This window comes from Tarenaya hassleriana, unplaced genomic scaffold (genome assembly GCF_000463585.1).
Source record: "Tarenaya hassleriana unplaced genomic scaffold, ASM46358v1 Cleome31, whole genome shotgun sequence".
Classification (NCBI taxonomy): domain Eukaryota; kingdom Viridiplantae; phylum Streptophyta; class Magnoliopsida; order Brassicales; family Cleomaceae; genus Tarenaya; species Tarenaya hassleriana.
This window is the reverse complement of record NW_010966274.1, coordinates 484,605-502,990: the sequence shown is the minus strand read 5'-3', so window position 1 is coordinate 502,990 and position 18,386 is coordinate 484,605. Positions and strand designations below refer to the sequence as shown.

At 38.2% G+C, this 18,386-nt stretch overlaps 3 protein-coding genes across 5 annotated transcripts in view; 1 reads left to right on the top strand and 2 right to left on the bottom strand.

The window, feature by feature from the left end:
- LOC104820521 (pre-mRNA-splicing factor ATP-dependent RNA helicase DEAH7) overlaps positions 1 to 5,643 on the bottom strand; it is a 6,477-nt gene extending 834 nt beyond the window's left edge. The window contains exons 1-14 of one of the 2 annotated variants that reach the window (XM_010550983.1): positions 5,533 to 5,643; positions 5,175 to 5,297; positions 4,836 to 5,048; positions 4,650 to 4,684; positions 4,260 to 4,506; positions 3,946 to 4,113; positions 3,665 to 3,810; positions 3,350 to 3,447; positions 3,118 to 3,226; positions 2,530 to 2,707; positions 2,200 to 2,429; positions 1,917 to 2,093; positions 1,711 to 1,782; positions 1 to 1,606 (exon numbers count right to left, since the gene is read on the bottom strand). In XM_010550983.1, coding sequence (XP_010549285.1) covers positions 1 to 1,606; positions 1,711 to 1,782; positions 1,917 to 2,093; positions 2,200 to 2,429; positions 2,530 to 2,707; positions 3,118 to 3,226; positions 3,350 to 3,447; positions 3,665 to 3,810; positions 3,946 to 4,113; positions 4,260 to 4,506; positions 4,650 to 4,684; positions 4,836 to 5,048; positions 5,175 to 5,274 — 3,379 coding nt within the window. In that variant the 5' untranslated portion in view covers positions 5,275 to 5,297; positions 5,533 to 5,643. The remainder of the gene's footprint in view (positions 1,607 to 1,710; positions 1,783 to 1,916; positions 2,094 to 2,199; positions 2,430 to 2,529; positions 2,708 to 3,117; positions 3,227 to 3,349; positions 3,448 to 3,664; positions 3,811 to 3,945; positions 4,114 to 4,259; positions 4,507 to 4,649; positions 4,685 to 4,835; positions 5,049 to 5,174; positions 5,298 to 5,532) is intronic. The other variant, XM_010550985.1, reaches the window with a different exon arrangement.
- An 836-nt stretch (positions 5,644 to 6,479) lies between these two features.
- Positions 6,480 to 12,457, top strand: LOC104820519 (probable pre-mRNA-splicing factor ATP-dependent RNA helicase DEAH4). Of its 2 annotated transcripts, none has more exons than XM_010550980.1 (16): positions 6,480 to 6,833; positions 7,284 to 7,376; positions 7,480 to 7,584; positions 7,745 to 7,962; positions 8,063 to 8,115; positions 8,259 to 8,375; positions 8,517 to 8,608; positions 9,038 to 9,124; positions 9,384 to 9,598; positions 9,833 to 9,925; positions 10,011 to 10,134; positions 10,461 to 10,608; positions 10,985 to 11,054; positions 11,167 to 11,327; positions 11,818 to 11,993; positions 12,096 to 12,457. In XM_010550980.1, the coding sequence occupies exons 1-16, from the start codon at positions 6,634 to 6,636 to the stop codon at positions 12,244 to 12,246; spliced, it is 2,103 nt and encodes a 700-aa protein (XP_010549282.1). In that variant the 5' UTR covers positions 6,480 to 6,633; the 3' UTR covers positions 12,247 to 12,457. The 2 variants fall into 2 exon arrangements, with proteins under 2 accessions (XP_010549282.1, XP_010549283.1); XM_010550981.1 differs by having other exon boundaries at positions 6,705 to 6,833; positions 7,284 to 7,398.
- The window catches only part of LOC104820520 (ATP-dependent DNA helicase Q-like 5), a 6,926-nt gene continuing 635 nt past the window's right edge, over positions 12,096 to 18,386 (bottom strand). The window contains exons 2-20 of the mRNA XM_010550982.2: positions 17,450 to 18,386; positions 17,194 to 17,360; positions 16,879 to 17,094; positions 16,719 to 16,797; positions 16,529 to 16,582; positions 16,371 to 16,445; positions 16,200 to 16,253; positions 16,075 to 16,119; positions 15,892 to 15,986; positions 15,676 to 15,805; positions 15,375 to 15,473; positions 15,190 to 15,245; positions 15,008 to 15,110; positions 14,160 to 14,288; positions 13,553 to 13,722; positions 13,366 to 13,390; positions 13,154 to 13,269; positions 12,924 to 13,049; positions 12,096 to 12,178 (exon numbers count right to left, since the gene is read on the bottom strand). Coding sequence (XP_010549284.1) covers positions 12,950 to 13,049; positions 13,154 to 13,269; positions 13,366 to 13,390; positions 13,553 to 13,722; positions 14,160 to 14,288; positions 15,008 to 15,110; positions 15,190 to 15,245; positions 15,375 to 15,473; positions 15,676 to 15,805; positions 15,892 to 15,986; positions 16,075 to 16,119; positions 16,200 to 16,253; positions 16,371 to 16,445; positions 16,529 to 16,582; positions 16,719 to 16,797; positions 16,879 to 17,094; positions 17,194 to 17,360; positions 17,450 to 18,386 — 2,650 coding nt within the window. The 3' untranslated portion in view covers positions 12,096 to 12,178; positions 12,924 to 12,949. The remainder of the gene's footprint in view (positions 12,179 to 12,923; positions 13,050 to 13,153; positions 13,270 to 13,365; positions 13,391 to 13,552; positions 13,723 to 14,159; positions 14,289 to 15,007; positions 15,111 to 15,189; positions 15,246 to 15,374; positions 15,474 to 15,675; positions 15,806 to 15,891; positions 15,987 to 16,074; positions 16,120 to 16,199; positions 16,254 to 16,370; positions 16,446 to 16,528; positions 16,583 to 16,718; positions 16,798 to 16,878; positions 17,095 to 17,193; positions 17,361 to 17,449) is intronic.

The following is an 18,386-nucleotide window of genomic DNA, read 5'->3' as shown; positions in this document are numbered from 1 at the left end:
GCATTCCTGTTCTACAGTTGACATACTCACCCACTCCCTTTGCTTTCGCAGCATTGTGGAAATACGCTGAGCATATGGCTTTTCTTATAATATCCTCGTCTCCACCGCACGACTTCAGCGGGATTTTCAATTGCTTGAGGATATCCAGAAGCTGGGCTCTCACTTCTCTCGCCTTTTTCAGCCCTTTGACCTGCAAGAAATGGTCATTACACCAATCTCCTCGATAATCATGCTCTTTCCACTGCTTGTAGACGTTCAAAAGTGTCAGATGATCAGACTCCGGCACGGCAAACTTTTCCCTAGCCTCATCACTCTCCTGTGCTCTGTCTTTAGGCCTGAAGAACACAGAAGGCACTGAGAGCATAGACACAATCGTCAAAACTTCATCTATGCAGCCCAGCTGGTCACCCATTAACAGCATCTTCGCAAGCGGTGGGTCCAACGGAAACTCTACCATCTTCCATCCAAGATCTGTTAATCCTCCAACATTGTTCAGAGCACCCAACACCCACAGCTGATACATTGAATTAAGAATGTTCTCTTGAGGAGGTGGGTCCATAAAATCAAAATCTAGCAAGTTGTCCACTTTTAGGGATTTCAACAGCAATACAACGTTTCCCAGATTTGTCCGCTGGATCTCGGGCACCGGACTAGGCAACATCTCATTCAAGTAGGCACTCTCAGTATATAGCCTGTAACATGTACCAGGCCCTGTTCTACCAGCTCTTCCTGCACGCTGATCAGCTGCAGCACGACTGATCGGGAAAACCTGTAAAGCATCCATACCCATTCTAGGATTGAAGACCTTCATCTTTCCATATCCTGTGTCAATAACATAATATATTCCATCAACTGTCAATGAAGTTTCAGCAATATTTGTTGCAACGATGCATTTACGAGCCCCGTCTTCCGCTTTCTCGAATATTTTTGCTTGCAAATCAGCGGGCAGCTGAGAGTAAATCGGCAGAATCAATAGTTTCGGAACTTCTCTGCTAGAGGATGAGATAAGTTGTTCCATTCTCTCAGCAAGAGAAAAGCACGCTGCTTCAATCTCATCTTGCCCGGTCATAAATATGAGAATGTCACCAGGTGGACTTGTAATGTGAATTGTCATGGTTTGTTTGACTGCAGCTTCAACATAATCCTCACAAGGACTTTTAGAATACAGGATGTTGACAGGAAATGTCCTCCCAGGAATGTGGAATATAGGAACACTCCCGAAGAAGTTGGAAAACTTCTGTGCATTAAGGGTAGCCGACGTCACTATGAGCTTGAAATCACGACGACGAGCAACAACTTTCTTCAGAATTCCAAAAAGAACATCAGTGTTGAGCGATCGCTCGTGGGCTTCATCCATTACTATGATGCGATACTTGTCCAAATCAGGATCTTTGAGAGTCTCTCGCAGTAGTACTCCATCAGTCATATATTTAATAATTGTGTTTGGACCAGTTTCATCTTCGAAACGAATTGCATATCCCACCTTATCACCCAAATCTGTTTCCATCTCTTCGCTAACTCTTTTTGCAACACTCATGGCTGCCACACGCCTTGGCTGGGTGCAACCTACTACACCATTAACTGTGTATCCATCCTCATGGAGATACTAGCAAAAATAAAAAGATATATAAGTTTACTAGTTGTTCTATAGAACTATTTATAACAGAAAATATGGAACCAAAATAGCTACATCAAGGGACTGTTACCAACCTGTGTAAGCTGAGTAGTTTTTCCTGAACCAGTTTCACCAACCACCACTATCACCTGGTTTTCTCTTACTACCTGGCAAATGCATCAAACAGCAGATGAATAAGCCACTTACTCAGTTTCTCAATCGACGATACGGTAATAAATTCAAAAGGTAGGACCCCATGCTTGATGGACGTTAACCCAATGTAAAAAGACCTAAATATTACCTGCAATAGTTCATCTCTAACAGAAAATATGGGAAGGTATTGTCGTTGCTCTGCCATGGTCTTCGACTTAGCAAAGTCGCTCACAGCTTCTCCCTTCTTCATATGTTTGGCAAATTTGGCCTCGTCTTTAAAGTCAACTTCACCATCTTCGCCAATGACAGAAGTATCAGCATCAATCTGCAAAATGATCACACGCCCTCATTATGCCCAACAACCACAACACTAATAAGGCAGACAAAACCAAAAACCGAGAGGCAAAAAAGATATCTGAACTGAATAATACCTGTTCAGCCGTTTTCTCAACACCAAGAATATCACCAAGTTTAGAACCAGCAAGCTCCCAGAAGCGCTGTCGTGATTTATGCATTGTTTGTTTCTCGCGAATTTCTCTAACAAGAACAGATCCTTTTCTCGAAATTATAGCCATGTCAGATGTAGGATCTTTTATAGGCATTACTGGTTCTGCTTGTTTAGTGAAAACGACTCTTCCATCAAGGAACGGAGGCTTTGTATCTGCAATAAACCAAAGAATAGAGCATGAGCTCATGCATAAAAACTAGTTCTGGAAGCACTATTTTGGTCTGTTGAACTGATGTCATAGGAGTTTACTAACCATGAACTAGAAGAAGAACTTTCCGTTCATCTTCATTATCAAACTCAGTCTGCACCTCTGTGCCTCTAACAGCTCCAGATCTGAGAAGCTGTCGGTCCTCCCATTGAGCATTGTCAGCATTACGTTGAGAAAATTTTTTACTTTGGGCAAGGGACATTCTGCTACCATCCTTTCTAATCTGCATTATGATTATCACAAAATAATTACATCTGTAAGTAACATACATTGAATTCCTAAGGCAAAACACAAAACATCAAAAGAAAGGAAGTTTGATGCACAGAAAAAGGAGCCTCGTCATACTGTTCAGCATACAAAATTTTGCAACAAAAGAAGCGCTACTGCTACCAGACTTAGAACAGAGGTTAGAACACTGACACATTGTTTTCATAGCATGATTTATCAAGCAGTGAATGGGGGAAAAGAATAAGGTCACAATTTCATTGTTTCAAGAATGTGTACAACACAATAAGAGAGCAAAACATTCAAATCCCAATAAATATTTAGAAACTTTTCTTAGATGAGGTGATATAGATGTCAAATGAATAACAATAAATGATAGAGTGACTTATCAATGTCATAGAGACATACCAGTCTCTTTGCCAGCTCAGCTTCCTTCTTCTGGAAAGAAGCTTCGTCACCAAGGAAAACAGATGAACTATCTCCATCAAACATCGTATTCCCTTCTTCTCTATCATACCTGTGAAACACATTCCATTAAGGTAAGATGAAGTTTTACAAGATCCTGAATTGTACTACAATTAACATAGCTCCATTCCTTGAATGAAAATTGTCCCATCCTAAGAGCAAATTAAATACTTGCCATGCACGATCTGAATTATACTCCATCTCCAAACGCATTGCCTCTGTGATCTCAGGATTATGATATTCAGTTGTGTGTGATCTATCCTCGTCCGAATGCTGTAAGAAAATATATAAATCTGTAAGAGAAATTTCATGCAAAACCAAGCAATATTCTTCATGAAAAAGCATAATACTCATCAACATGTTCTGACCAGCCATCAGTAACTTCTCAAAACGATAGGCAGACATTAAAAAATTTTCAGATTTACTTTGTAGTAGGATAACAAACAAGTCATCTTACCCAAATGCACAATGATCAAGTAAAAACGCATACCTCAACTGGCAGTCCGCCCTCCCTAGAGAAAGCAGCTTGTTGCGATCTTCCACCATATCTAGAACTTGAGTATCTAACGGAGGGCCCAGAAGCTCGAATTGGAATAGGAGAAGGTGCACCAATGTCCCATGGAGAAACAGACGCAACTGTACAATAAATTAGGACATGGCAATAGATCATAACATCAGTCTTAGCACACGTCCCATAAAGTCAACTTAAGGAAACTTACTGCGGACATAAAAATCCAGAAGGAAGGATGTAAAATTGTTTTTACAACATACCAGTCGATCGGGGTGTAGCCAACCACGGTGAGGCTAAACGAGCATCTGGTGAAGCGGCAGCCAACATGGGTGATGGAGAAGGTTGATGACGCTTGTTGTAACTAGATTCACTCTCTCTATATGGACTATCTTCCCATTCCCATTTCCCATCATCCCAATCTGACCTACCTGCAAGATTCTGTGTAAATATCCATAGAAAGATCTACAAGCACTGTGTCTTTTGACACTTATTATGTAGTCGAAAACACATAGGCATGCTTAAACTATAGACAGAAGAATTCAAATGACATTCTAAAAGTGCAACTTTGGCATACCAGGTGTTCTCCTTGAACTACTATGTCTTCTACGCTTATCTCCATAATAGTCTTGATCGTATCGACGATAGGAATCCCTCCCACGGTAACGGTCCATCTCATCCTGAGTGTTTCTCCGCCTTGGCCGTGGGATTTCACTTCTATTATCATCCCTATGCTCCTTTCGATGTCTAACACTACCATCTCTCTCATATCTGGGAGTGCTAGATGAAGTAGTCAACTCACTCTTGGGATGGGAAGTTGAGATCTTCATTTTAAAAGGGAAAAAAATTCAGAATATCCAAAACCAAGTTGAAATGCTAGTTAGCGAAAGCTAAGTAATCAGGTACAGCAGAAAAGATAAAAAGAAAGCAAAACAACGACCCCGTTATTTGGAAGAAACAAACTTACATCTAAAGCCGCTGCCTCTGCATTCATTGGACTTTCTGCAATGCAAGAAGTTCGATGTCATTAGACATAAGAAGTTGATCTTTAGAAAACGCAAGGAACTTTATACACATTTAATTTGAAAAGATCTCACAACCAAGAGCTTCCATTCCACAACCATTAAAAAAAATTAATTGAGGAAGAACCTACCTGCTGCAATTTCAGAGGTTGAAGGCTTCTCTCGATAACGCCTGCTGGAATGGTCCCCAGAAGTTGGTTTTGCTCCATCAATTGATCCGGCTATTTCAAATTTCTCTTCTTCATCCAAAGAAGACGCAACAGATATTACCCTTTCCTTCGGCACCTTAAACCCTCCCTCGGACTTGACACTCCCCCTTTTCTCATTGGCCAGTACATCCAATCCTATAAGAACGACGAGACTAACAAATTACGCAACAAAACCCTAGCGCATTCCTCCCATCAATTTGCTGTAACCTAGCAGCAAGAATTTCAACCAGAAAAACATAACAAAGAAATCCAAATTCATACCTAGCCGAGATTTTCGCTCGGGGGCTGTAAAAATGACCTTATCCTTCACCGGAACATATAATCCCCCGCGAGTCTCCTTGTCGGGTTCTAACCTATCCATGGTGTTGTTCTGTACGAATCAACCTACATAAGAAGATTCACCTCCTCCTTAGTTAAAAGTCAAACGCGATCGAATCCATAACATAAACCCTAATTCACAGAAAGCAACGGATCTAACAACTTTCTGAGAACCCTAATCCTAATATGAAATAGTTTACAAAAGACCGAACATCAATTCAATTGATAGAACATCCAAATTCGAGCTCGCGATTACGAGCGGAAAGGTGAGAGGACGAGAATTGGGCACTGCGAGGCTTACCTGAGAGAGACGAAGCGAACCAGAGGGAGCTTGTCGGCGACGGCGAGATAATGCGGCCGAAGAAAGAACAATTACTTTGATAATAACTAAAAATATGTATATTTCGATAGACTGAAAAAATACTTTATAGGATACATCTAATATATAGTGATTTAAAATTATATCCATCAAATTATAACTACAAATATTATAATAATAATAATACGATATATTCGAAAATATTTAGTAGGATTTTAATCGAGTTTTCAAGTAACTATCTTCTGTATTCGAACTGTACCGGTTTCTGAACGGAATTATCCAAACTTGAAAGGTAATTTTTTTAAAAAAAATTGAATTTTATAGAAAAAAATCGGAATCTAACCAAATTTTTAAAAAATCTGTAGAATTGAAAATTTATAAAAAATTATATTTTTTTAATAGAATTAATAGAATTTGAATCGAATTAAAACCAAAATCAAACTGAACCAAAATTAAATTGGTTGATACATATTTTTATAAAAATAAAATAATCAGAACCGAAAAATTCTCGAACCGAATCCAAACCGGAAATGTTAACCATAAGCAATAAAGGGCTGGCGATGAGTTTGGTCCGACACATTTAAAAAAGATATAAACAGGCCAGATCGGCCCAAATGAGTGTGAGTCATTGTTCGGCTCGGTCCAGCAGCCCGTTTTTCACGAGTCACGACTCGGTCTAGTTCGCGAAAAATAAAAATAAAATGAAAAAGAAAACAATTATATTTCTTATAATACCTATTATAATAACTTGTATTTTTATGAATATTTGTAGTGTGATAATTTTTTATATATTTATTATAGTTTAAATGTTGTTATGTAATTGTAATTATTGTGGTTTTTTTTACGCTGAATATATATATATATATGTATAAAATAGATGTTGTTTAGTGTTTAGAATTTTTTTTTGATAACGAATTTAGAGTTTTTTTCAACCCAAAAGGGATGGAGCTCAGTCAGATTCTGTAATCAAGTCCCAACCATATAAAGGTACAAATTTGAAAAGTTTCCGAGATTAGGGTTCGTCTTTTCTCAAAGGGCGATTTTGATTCTTTCTCCAGAATTGTCTTCGAAGTGTTTTCATCAATGTCGAATCTTCCTATTCTTCAGTATGAAGATAAAATCATAGAAACAGTTGAGAAAAATGCAGTAGTAGTCATAATCGGAGAGACTGGCTCCGGGAAAAGTACCCAGCTTTCTCAGATTCTTCTCCGGCGAGGTTACGCCAATTCCGCCGCCATCGCCGTCACTCAGCCCCGACGGGTCGCCGCCGTTTCCGTCGCCAGGTATTTTTTTTTTGTATTTCGTTTACAGCTTTTCTGGTTCTTGCTACTCTTTCTTCAATTCGACGAATTTGCAGCCGATATTCCTGTTAAAACTGGAAATTTTTTATTCTCGTTCTAAACTTGGTTTCTTTGTAGCACTGTCTTGTCTTGTTAGTAGTTCGTGTTCTATGATTTGTTGCTGATTTATGGAAGAAGTTGAATAGTTTCTTCAACAATTTGTTGCTGATTTATGGAAGAAGTTGAATAATTTCTTCAACAATTTGTTGCTGATTCCTGTAAGAAGTCGAAAATTTTGATTCTCGTTCTGAAGTTGGTTTCCTGTAACACTGTCTTGTCCTGTCCTGTTAGTTCATGTTCTATGACTTGCTGCTGATTTATGGAAGAAGTTGAATAATTTCTTCATGAGCTTGTGAATTTCTTAATTCTGCGTTCTGTTGGCTATGTTCTCAGGCGGGTTTCTCAGGAACTCGGAGTTCGTCTAGGAGAAGAGGTTGGTTATGCCATACGTTTCGAGGATAGAACTTCCGAGAAAACAAAAATCAAGTAATTGGAAAGGGGACAACATGTATATAAGTATTTTCCTTATCCGTATTTCATGATTTGAGAAGCTATTAGTTTCCTCATCGTCGTTTTCTCCTTCGCCTAGGTATCTTACTGATGGAGTTCTCCTTCGTGAAAGTCTTTCGAATACGAAACTTAGTCATTATTCCGTAATCATATTGGATGAAGCTCACGAAAGAAGTTTAAACACGTAAGGATTTATACATGTCATTGTCTGCAGCTTTTACATGTGTTTACTGTTTATATAAAAAGTTGTGTTCATTACTAAACTTGTTTAGTATTCGTAAAGACCTCGGTTTCTAATTCTTATGGACATGTGCTTCATATCTAATGTATGCATTTGTTATCAGGGATATTTTGCTGGGCCTAATGAAGCGCTTGATTAAGCTTCGTGAATCCAATTTTAAGGTTCTTATCACATCGGCAACTCTTGACGGAGAGAAGGTGTCCAAATTCTTTTATGACTGCCCTGTGCTGAATGTACCCGGAAAACTATATCCTGTGGAAATATTGTACAGCAAAGAACGTCCTGTAAGCTACATTGAGTCATCCCTGAAAACAGCAATCGGTATGTTCAGAATTGATTTTTTTTTTCAATCAGATCAATATATTTTTTTTTTCATAATTTAATAGTTTTCCTACATTAAAAAACATTTCTTTACTTGCAGACATCCATGTCCGTGAGCCAGAAGGCGATATTTTGATATTCATGACTGGACAGGTTTGTTTTATTCGTTTCACTGTTCCTTTCTTCCTTAATTTGAATCCTTAGAGAACCATTTGGCCTCTTGCTTCCGGTTAGTGGGTATCCCACCGTGAAATAAGTACTCAACTGCAGATGTAATTCCATTGTGATCTTAACAGGATGACATTGAGAAATTAGTGTCAAAGTTGGAGGAAAAAGTACGGAGTTTGGAGGAAGGATCTTGTATGGATGCTGTTGTTTATCCTCTTCATGGATCTTTACCACCTGATATGCAGGTACGCATTTTAAACTTTTTATGGTGTAACTAAATGTTCATTTACTATTGAGATATATTTTTAATATACAAACATTTGAGTTTGTCCGAAAGATTATGTTTATACTCTTAAAGTTTCACCATTTTTACCATGTAAATGCAGGTTCGTGTGTTTAGCCCACCTCCTCCAAACTGTCGGAGATTTATAGTCGCTACAAATATTGCTGAAACCTCCCTTACTGTGGATGGAGTTGTGTAAGAAACCTAAAACTTCTATTAATATGTTTTGGTTACCCGTTCCTATTTTTGGTTGAATATCACAATGATAGTATCATCATGCAGACTATAGTTGTGTTTAGCTTTGTCAACTGATGTTCCTGTACTGTGCATGTTAATTATTTCATGTTCTTCACAGTTTTATATATTAAGTATCTATTATCATTCTGGTATAACATGCATATGTTGCTTGGAATTTGAGTTCATTGGGACAGAATTTCAGAACACTTAATGTGAAATAATATCATGTATGTCCTATTTCACTTTTTCCAGTTCTTCCATCACCTGCACCATGAGTCATCGCCTAGTGCACCTTGCGCATTATAGGCAATCTAATTGCGATATCATATTTTGTGTTATACTCGAGATCAAGTGAATTCTCACATTTGCTTATTTTTCCTCCCACAGGTATGTAATTGATTCAGGATATGTGAAGCAAAGGCAATACAACCCATCAACTGGAATGTATTCCCTTGATGTTGTTCAGATTAGCAAGTAAGCAAATATGTCTATTTGTATATCTCTTGGTTCATTACATTATCTCTTGAGCTAAATATGAAACTTGTATGTACTGGTACATTTAAATCTAACTTGTATGGTGTTGCGAAATGACTTTACTTTTCCTAACAAGTTTACTTGCAACTTCTTGAAAAATGATAAATATAGTTATTGAATATTAGAAGAAAACATTTTCTTTCTCGCCCACACATACATGCTAATACATTTTGTTTGTTCTCCTACCATCATGTTCTAGAGTTCAAGCTAATCAACGAGTAGGACGAGCTGGCCGAACAAGGCCTGGAAAATGCTATCGACTATACCCCACCGCAGTGTATCGCGATGATTTCCTTGACGCAACCATCCCTGAAATACAACGAACTTCTCTTGCTGGGAGTGTTCTCTACTTAAAATCGTTGGATCTTATCGATATGGATATATTGAAATTTGATTTTCTTGATCCTCCTTCTGGTAAGAACCATTTCTCTTTGGATATGATTGCCTCTAGTCTACAATCATTTCGGTGTCAAATTGTATTCATCTGTGTTATATCCATCATGGGGTTGTTGATAATTTCCTAGATAGAAATAATAAATAGAAAGACGATACATCTCTTGCAATTTATTTTTGTGTTTAATTTGAGGTATCTTTGTAAACTTTTTGCCTAGAGTGTGTTTATTGACTAGATCCTACTTTATATTGTAGTCGAGTCATTGGAAGATGCTTTGAAACAATTGTATCTCATTGATGCAATTGATGAGAATGGAATAATAACAAGTATTGGAAGAACAATGGCGGGTAAGATTTATCTTTCTATTAACTCACTATTAAATGAATTGTATTACTATTGTCTCACTAATGGAAGCGTTTGTTTTCATTGCAGAGCTTCCATTGGAACCATCCTTGTCAAGAACGTTGATAGAGGCAAATGAAAATGGCTCTTTATCCCAAGCATTGACAGTAGTTTCCATGTTGTCAGCAGAGACTACCCTACTTCCTGGTCGGAGGTTAGTTCCTGTAGGAACCTATTATGGTTTCATTTTTTTTTTCGCTTTTAATACTTTTACCAGATTGGAGGTTCAATTCACTTTTACTAGCACATACTCTTAAGATTGTCGGTGTCAACGAGGGAATCTTATAAGAATCAAGTCAAGACTCAAAGATCTCTTTATTTGTTTGGCACAATTTCGTCTTTCTTTAGTTTATCTTACTGGATGAGTAGTATGTGCGAAACCCTTTATGTATCCAATGAATTTTGTCTTTAGAAGCACATCATAATAGTACATATTCATTGGTTTCTGCCATTAAAGTTATATATTTATTTATTTTACAGCAAGCCTGCTGAAAAGAAGAGGAAGCACGATGTTTCCAATCTTCCAAATGGATCTGGATTCGGTGATCACATCCAATTGCTACAGATTTTTGAATGTTGGGATCATAACCACTATGATGTTGAGTGGTGCAAAGAGAATGGCTTGCAGGTGTCTATTCTATTTTCCTTTATTTCTTTTATGACAATCCCATGTGGAAAGTAGGTCGAATTGGTCTTTTTAAGTATAATTATCTATTGATATATATTTCTGAAGTTGGTCAAGATCCCTTCAATCATTTTGATTTTATACAGCAATTATGCTTCCAGCAGTTTATCCAATCCATATGTCATCGAAAGCCCCTTCATTGGCGTGGTTAAACTCGTAGAAAATTATATTTGTCCTTACCTTTTGCATACAATATATCTGTGATGGTTAGGGAGTTGATTAAACCTGCATTCACTTTGATGCTACTCTAATATATACATATATATGCCTTATGCTAAAGGCAAACTCTTTTTTATGCTTGCGATAAATTTGCTCACAGGTACGTGGAATGATGTTTGTGAAAGATGTTAGGAAACAGTTGTGTCAGATTATGCAGAAAATGTCAAAGGGTAACTATTGTTTCCTCTGCATAATATTCCATGTGACGAAATATTTCGTCTTTTGTCTACCTCTTTTGATGAAAATGAAAAAAACGTGTCGAAATTGTTGTGTTTGTTTCAGGTTCATTGGACGTGCGAGCTCGTGGAAGGAAAGGTTCTAGCCAACAAGAGTACAGGAACTTGAGGAAGGCTCTAACTGTTGGTTACGCAAACCAGGTTGCCGAGAGAATGTTTCACCACAATGGCTACCGGACTCTTAGCTTTAAGCCGCAACTAGTCCAGGTATACATCAATATCGTCTTGATCTCAAGTTTATTTGGGTCAGCCGCATGAATTCTTCGTTTTCACTCATTTCGATTTTGAGTTAAATCTTCCGAGATTTGCAACAACTTTAAATCGTTGCTATCAACTTTTTAAATTATTGTCTCGTATATGATCCTTCCGAAGTCATGTGTCTTCTGCAACAACATTGTTACAACATCTCTTGCTATTCCAATTAGGCCATTAGCTCGAAGATTTATATGTTGGCAATAGATTTTGCTACCGTCACCGCTAAAACACAAGGAATGAAAACTCTTTACTTGAATTAGGTCACTAGCATTAAAGTTGAGCTATACTCACATAAGCTTTTGTGTCTAGATTTTGTTTCATTGTTTTGGACTATTTGGGATTTTTATTGGTACATTGGGTAAAACAGTTTATCTTGTTAGGCAAATTTCTAATTTATTTCATCCAAATCATCTTTGACATTTCGATTTTTGTTTGATAATAGGTACATCCATCGTCTGTGCTAAGTACAGATGAAGAGGGAATGTTTCCGGATTACGTTGTGTATCACGAACTCATCTCTACAACAAAAGCCTTCATGCGAAATATTTGCAAAATAGAAATGCCGTGGGTGAATCCAATTAAGAGGAAGCTCGAGAAATTAAATATCAGAAAACTGAGGTATAAAATATATTTAACATTTTTTTCCTTGGAGGCATCCATTACTTGTACTGCGACTCGGCTTTGGAATGTTGATTGTATCCTTTCTACTCTATAATGCAGTGGTGGATCAGTTTGCTCGGCTGATAAATCTGAGGAGAAGTTGACAGGATTGCCCGAGAACGACCCAAAAACAATAGTCATCCCTGAGAATATCGACAGTAAGATACAAGCAGCCAAGGAACGATTCCTTGCTCGTAAAGGGAAGAAATAGTTGAGAGCTAACAGCTTCAATGCATAGACATGACAGCATTCCAAGAACTTGTCTTTGGGAAAAAAAAGGCATGTCTTGCCATTTTCGTCTGGCAGACAATTTGATATATGCAGCTTTAGAGAACAATGAATTAGGGTTCAGGCAAGTTTGGATATTTTTGAAAGGTTGGCTTTAAACGGATGAATTTGTATGTGAAGGGTTTCTACATTTAGTTTCTATGAAATGAAATATAGAATACAGTAACATGGAAATCTAGCTGAAAGGAGTCTATAAAAGATTAAGAAGTTTTATGAATTCAATGTCATAATATTATCTAGGGATAGCCATTTCGGTTATTAACCAAGCTGAATCGAATAAGACATAACCGTATCCAAACCGAATATGACATCAAAATCGAACAGTTATAATTTTTTTAAACCCAAAAAATTGAAACCGAATCACACCGAACAGAATAAAAAAATAATTGAAAAACCTGATAATTTCTTTGGACCGAAAAAATAACCGAATCGAACTGAAATTTATATAAAAACCGAATAGTTATAGTTTTTTTATAAACGAAATAATCAAACCCAAACCGAAATCCGAAATAGCCATCTCTAATAATATCTCACTGTAGTTTGTATCTATCTTATGTTGTATTATTGATATGAACATTCAAAATATTAAAAAAAAAGTACCTGAAAAATTAGAGCTGCTCCTAAACTTAACAAGTAGCAAAAGCTGCATTCCTATCGACAAAGTTCAAGAGCTCTGTTTTTGCTGCTTCCATTATCACACGGAAGTCTACGTTCATATACCTTCCCCTGCAACCATTGTAATTCTTTTTTTTTTAGCAATTCCTTCTTGTTGTTTCTATGAGAAAATTCCATGGACTGGTTTTGGTTTTTTTTTTGGAAGAGGAAGATACCAGAAATGAGTTTTCGACCAGATTGTACTCGGATACGCTGGACTCCCGATTCCATGCATTATTCTCGCGATCGCTCTCGGGGTGAATTTGGCATTTGTATTACTCTGCAGAAACACCTGTTTTCTCCCCCCACAAAACAGCGAGTTTCACTTTCTTAGCATGTTACTAAGGTATATAAGAGGGGCCAATTCTAGTTTTTCTTGGATCTTTACCTTTATGTCGGCTCGTAAAAATGGGCTGCAACCACAAACAAAAGCATCTTATTAGTTCATTGGAACAACAACTTTGACAAAATCCTGTATTAGGTTTATTTTCCAAGCCCCTTTTCCATGCTTAGCTTTAAATTCATCACCCAATCTTCTTCTCCCAGATGGAAATTTGAGTATTTTTCTGTAGTACCTGTTCTGTGTTATCTTGCTGGATGGGTGACAGTTCTCGTCGCCTTCGAAGTAATCTGAGATTCTTCTTTGCAAGGTCAAAGTTTGGCCAGAACAAAGCTGTGTTCTGTCAGAGTCGGAGACGTTGATGGCTTCGAGAGCTGTACTAGACATTATATCCAGTTTCCGCACCTATTTCAGAAGCAAATCAGAGTACAGTTTGAAATACACAAGCATTTAGGATACAAAATCGCATATATGACCGTTTCTAGTACTGACTTTAGAAACCAGGTTCAGTGAAGCTTCAGACAGAACCTTCTGCAAGGTTATTGCTAAGATAGAGCCAAATTCTAGCTCTTTTAAGAGTAAAATCAGTTCACACGAACGACAACATTTAATGGCGAACTTAGATTGGATAAGATTATCTTCCTCTCTTCCCTCTGTTGCACTCTGTAAGAGACTAAAATAACGTTTCTACTTGAAGATATCATTAGGTAGAATATCTAGAAGACTGGCTTTTCATCAACAGAATGAGCATCTCATATGTCAAATAAACAACGCAACCTATATCGAGATGAACCTTTGGAGACGAGGGTCATCTTCAGCCAATGAAGTTAAAGAGAACTCACCTTACAAGTTTCAATCTCTGATAACCACTTGGTCAGATGAGTGGAGAGAGAACAAATATCCTGAGGGAATTTTATGATCGTGTAACAAAAGGCTGGTTCCTTCATCTCATATGTTATTTCTCCCTTCAACTACAAAGATATGAAAGACAGAAAAAAAAGTTGTAGACAGTATAAATCTAAGAAACGTAGCGAAGTGCAAATCCAAAATTAGCACAAAAAATAAAGAAATAACATTCTCAAATTCTGCACTGAATATAATCACTTAGGAATAGAAAGAAATAACTTCTAGCTGTATTTGACCAGAACCCATATGCAAGAGATCTCGACAAAGTGCAAGCAATTCATCAAAGAATAAAAAAAAAATGATTTAGCTTGTTTCCTTCTCCCGCAGCAGAATTATGTAAAGCCTACAAGAACAATCCCTACACAGATTCATAGTCCATCACTATAAATGTTATTGAATCAAACTTCATTTGTCATGTCAAAGTTCATCACCAAACAATTTTATTCAGCGGGCTGTTATCCCATGAGCTATCACTGTCTACCTTGTTTTCTTGTAAATCTTATTCTCTCATTTTGTCCTTTTTGATCTTTTCCATATTTTGCATTAGCTATCTCACTATGTTAAAATGGCATAGAAATTGGTGCCTTAACTTGCAAGAGCCCAACTTCATAGATATGTCTAACTACTACTAGTGGCCTGTGCCTTCCGCCTTACACTATTTGGCAAGTATCTGCCTTCATCCATTGGCTACCGTATACTTGTTTCTACTACCACCTAAGAGATCCGCCTTCAAAAACCATCGCCTAGTTTCATAGTTGAGAATCTGACAGAAAGGGTTACCAACCTTCAGACTTTGAAGCTCAGTTAACACATCACTGGTTGTAACCCCTAAGGTAGAAGCCACAGCTGGTATATCGAAGACATATAGCCCTTGTTTCACCTGAGACCTGAAAAGAGCATCGAAGTCATGAGCCTCTTTACCTCAAAGCTGAAATATACTCTGCCACATGATAACAGATGCTTTACTTCTTCAGAATTGCAGAAATTACGCTACTTCTTTCTGCCAGCATGATTGGAGAAGACTGCACAAATAACTCCAAATTAAACATGAGCATCATAAGTCTTCAGGAAATACCTCAAACTACATAGGAATAGAAATTCACTTGTCACTAAGCACAGAATTAGTTCAGCAGCTTCAGCTTATTCCTCACCTTGTGGAAATTTAAAGAGCAACATTTGTTGAGTGGTGGAAAGAGACGCAGATATTGCACCTCCCCCAACTCCAAATGAGTCAGAATGGTAAGCATAACCTGTCAGACCAGAATCGGAAGTTAGAATTTTTCTGAATGGTAAGCATAACCCTTCAAATGAACATTTTTCCCACTCGTTCACAAGATCAGAAATCTGATCACATAAGGCAAACATACAAATGGATTCTGATCATAAGTAGTAAAAATCATGTAATCATCTGTTATCTTTCTATTTTGTAGCAATAAGTCAAAAGGGAAGAACCTCTTCCTTCATGTCAAATTTATGAGAGGCAGACTCCACTACTAGTGACCATAGCTTCTCATTTTGCTTGGTCTGATGAGATAGCAAGTGGGTGAGAAATTTGCCTACAGCATATTCATCTACTCCGTCACTGGAATAGGAGAGGAAAAACAAAAGACAAAATAAGTCGAAATCCTTTCCGTGTCTAGGCAACTTATAGTGTCGATATCAGTTCACCTGTGTGCAAGACTCCGAAGCTTTAGGTAGGTATCATCATCGTAAATCAGATGGCAATAAGACAATCGTCCATCGCGGCCTGCACGCCCGATTTCCTGTAATAAACACATTCATTTTTAAAAGAACCTCACATCTTGGATATTAAGCTTAGAAAAGTGTTTTCTGGTAAGAGAAAATTCAAACCTGAACATACTCTTCCAAACTACCTGGCACACTGTAATGGATTACCTAAAAACATAATCAGCAACTCTAGTATCATATCTCACATGATCAAATAACTGCAGATAAGTTCAAGCAAACCAACTTACAGCTCCAACATCTCTCTTGTCAAGTCCCATGCCAAATGCCACAGTTGCAACAACCTTCCAGTGTAACATTTTATAGGAGAAGATTCAAACACCGTCATCTTCTTGTCTCTATAGTTTACATGTCAAACTTAGAGAAAAAGCATCAAGCAGTCAGTAAACTGAATTTCTTACCACTCTAATCTTGTTGGAACAAAATAGCTCCTGTATTCGATTACGCTCTTTTGCTAGGAGTCCACTGTGGTAACTCTGGAATATCAAATGATATAATCTCAGTTTGAGTGTAGTTAAGCATTGATATGGCTATATAAGGAAGTTGAAACAGCTCCAACCTTTGCAGTTATGTTGTTATCACGTAAATATTTGCTTATAGTGTCACACTCATGCTGCAGCAAACACAGCAATACCAGAGTTAATCCAGTGATAAAATGGAAAGGAAAGGAAATAAAAGCTTTCATAACATTTCGTAAATCTGAAATTTGGAGAGGTTAAGAAATTCCAACAAATTAAGTAAATACTCACCTGAAATTTGCAATAAACGATGATGCTTTTAACTTCACTAAAAGGAGGAGACTTTGTCATAAGCAGTAGCTCTTTCATTCTGTTAGACTCCATTCTTCACTCAGTTACAACCAATAGAGGTGCCAAAGAACAGTAAAACGAAATAAATTCAACAACTTGCCTGTTAGCCCCACTCAGAGACACGGACAATTGGAGATTTTCCCTCACTTGCAATTTCTGAATGAGATTAGTCGATGGAATCTCCAGCATAGACATCATAGCCTGCAGGGTCTTAGTTGTGGCGGTTGCAGTCATTGCGAGAATACATTGTGCATTGAGCTCAGAATGGAGTAACGATGCCTTGAGTCTCATGTACGAAGGGCGGAAGTTATGAGACCTGTTTAGAACAGTGATTATCAAGACAAAACCAAAGAATCAAATGCACTAGAAGCTACCGAAACAGAGAAAAGCAATCTGGCAGACGCGAGCAGCTTACCACTCCGAAATGCAATGCGCCTCATCCACAACAACAAGTGCCACAGATAAGCTCATGCGGAACATAGACAAAAACTCTGCATTCAGAAATCTTTCTGGAGAAACAAAGAGCACCTTTATCGTCCCCTCCTTAAGTCTGCGCAAAGTTTCCGCTGTTTCTTCAGGTCTCTAACCAGATAAAGATAAAATTAGCAAAGCACATAAACTTTGACAAGAATATGAATAGCAGAAAACTCTGAAAGCGTGTAAATAATCACCTGACTACTGCTCAAAAGACCACCTTTGACCACAGGAGGCAAATGCTTCAACTGATCAATCATCAGCGATACCAACGGACTTACAACCAGTGTGATTCCCTGAAGAATCATCGCTGGAATCTGGTAGCAGAGAGATTTCCCTGCACCGGTGGGCAAGACCAGCATTGCCGAACTCCCTGAAAGAACCATCTTGATTGCCTCCAATTGCCCATATCGAAAAGAATCATAGCCATACACTACATTCAACAGCCTCTTCAGATTCTCATCAGAAGCCTCGTTCCTCACTGCAAGAACTGCTTCCTCCGCCGAGTCAATAAATCCGCTTGCTTCTTCTTCCATTTGTTTCCGTGATTCCAAAGCAACTTCTTCCACTGACGGGCCATCTTCACCATTGGCTTCTGACTTCCTATATCTCGTCTTCCTGTACGTGTACTTGCTTCTAAATTTCGACGCGCTCTTACATTTGCTAGAGAACTTCTTCCTCTTCCTGCCATTAAGGTTCAACTTGACAAAATTACCCTCATCGCTGCAACGGAACTCTGGAGCCTTCACCGGAGGTGAAGCTGCAGTATCCGTGATCAAATTAGGAGGCTTCCGCTTGCCAATTATGTTCGATCTGACGAAATTACCCTTATCAGCGCGACAAAATTCCGGAGCCTTCGCCGGAGCTGAAGATGAAGCTGTAGAATCTGCAATCAGATTTGGAGGTTTCCTCTTTACGGGTTTGAGCGGATCGAATATTACCTCACAAGGACCCAGTGAGCGCTTGGTGTCGTCTGTTCGGAATTCGGAATTCGGTTTCTCGACTTCGAAGGAGACTGAAGCTTTGCGGAGCCTGGAGAACGACGGAACGGTGGAGAAAAACCCGGCGGGAAGAGTTCCAGCGGAGATCGGTCGGTGTTGATCGGAAGGCCGGCGGATCTGGAAGGGGAGATCG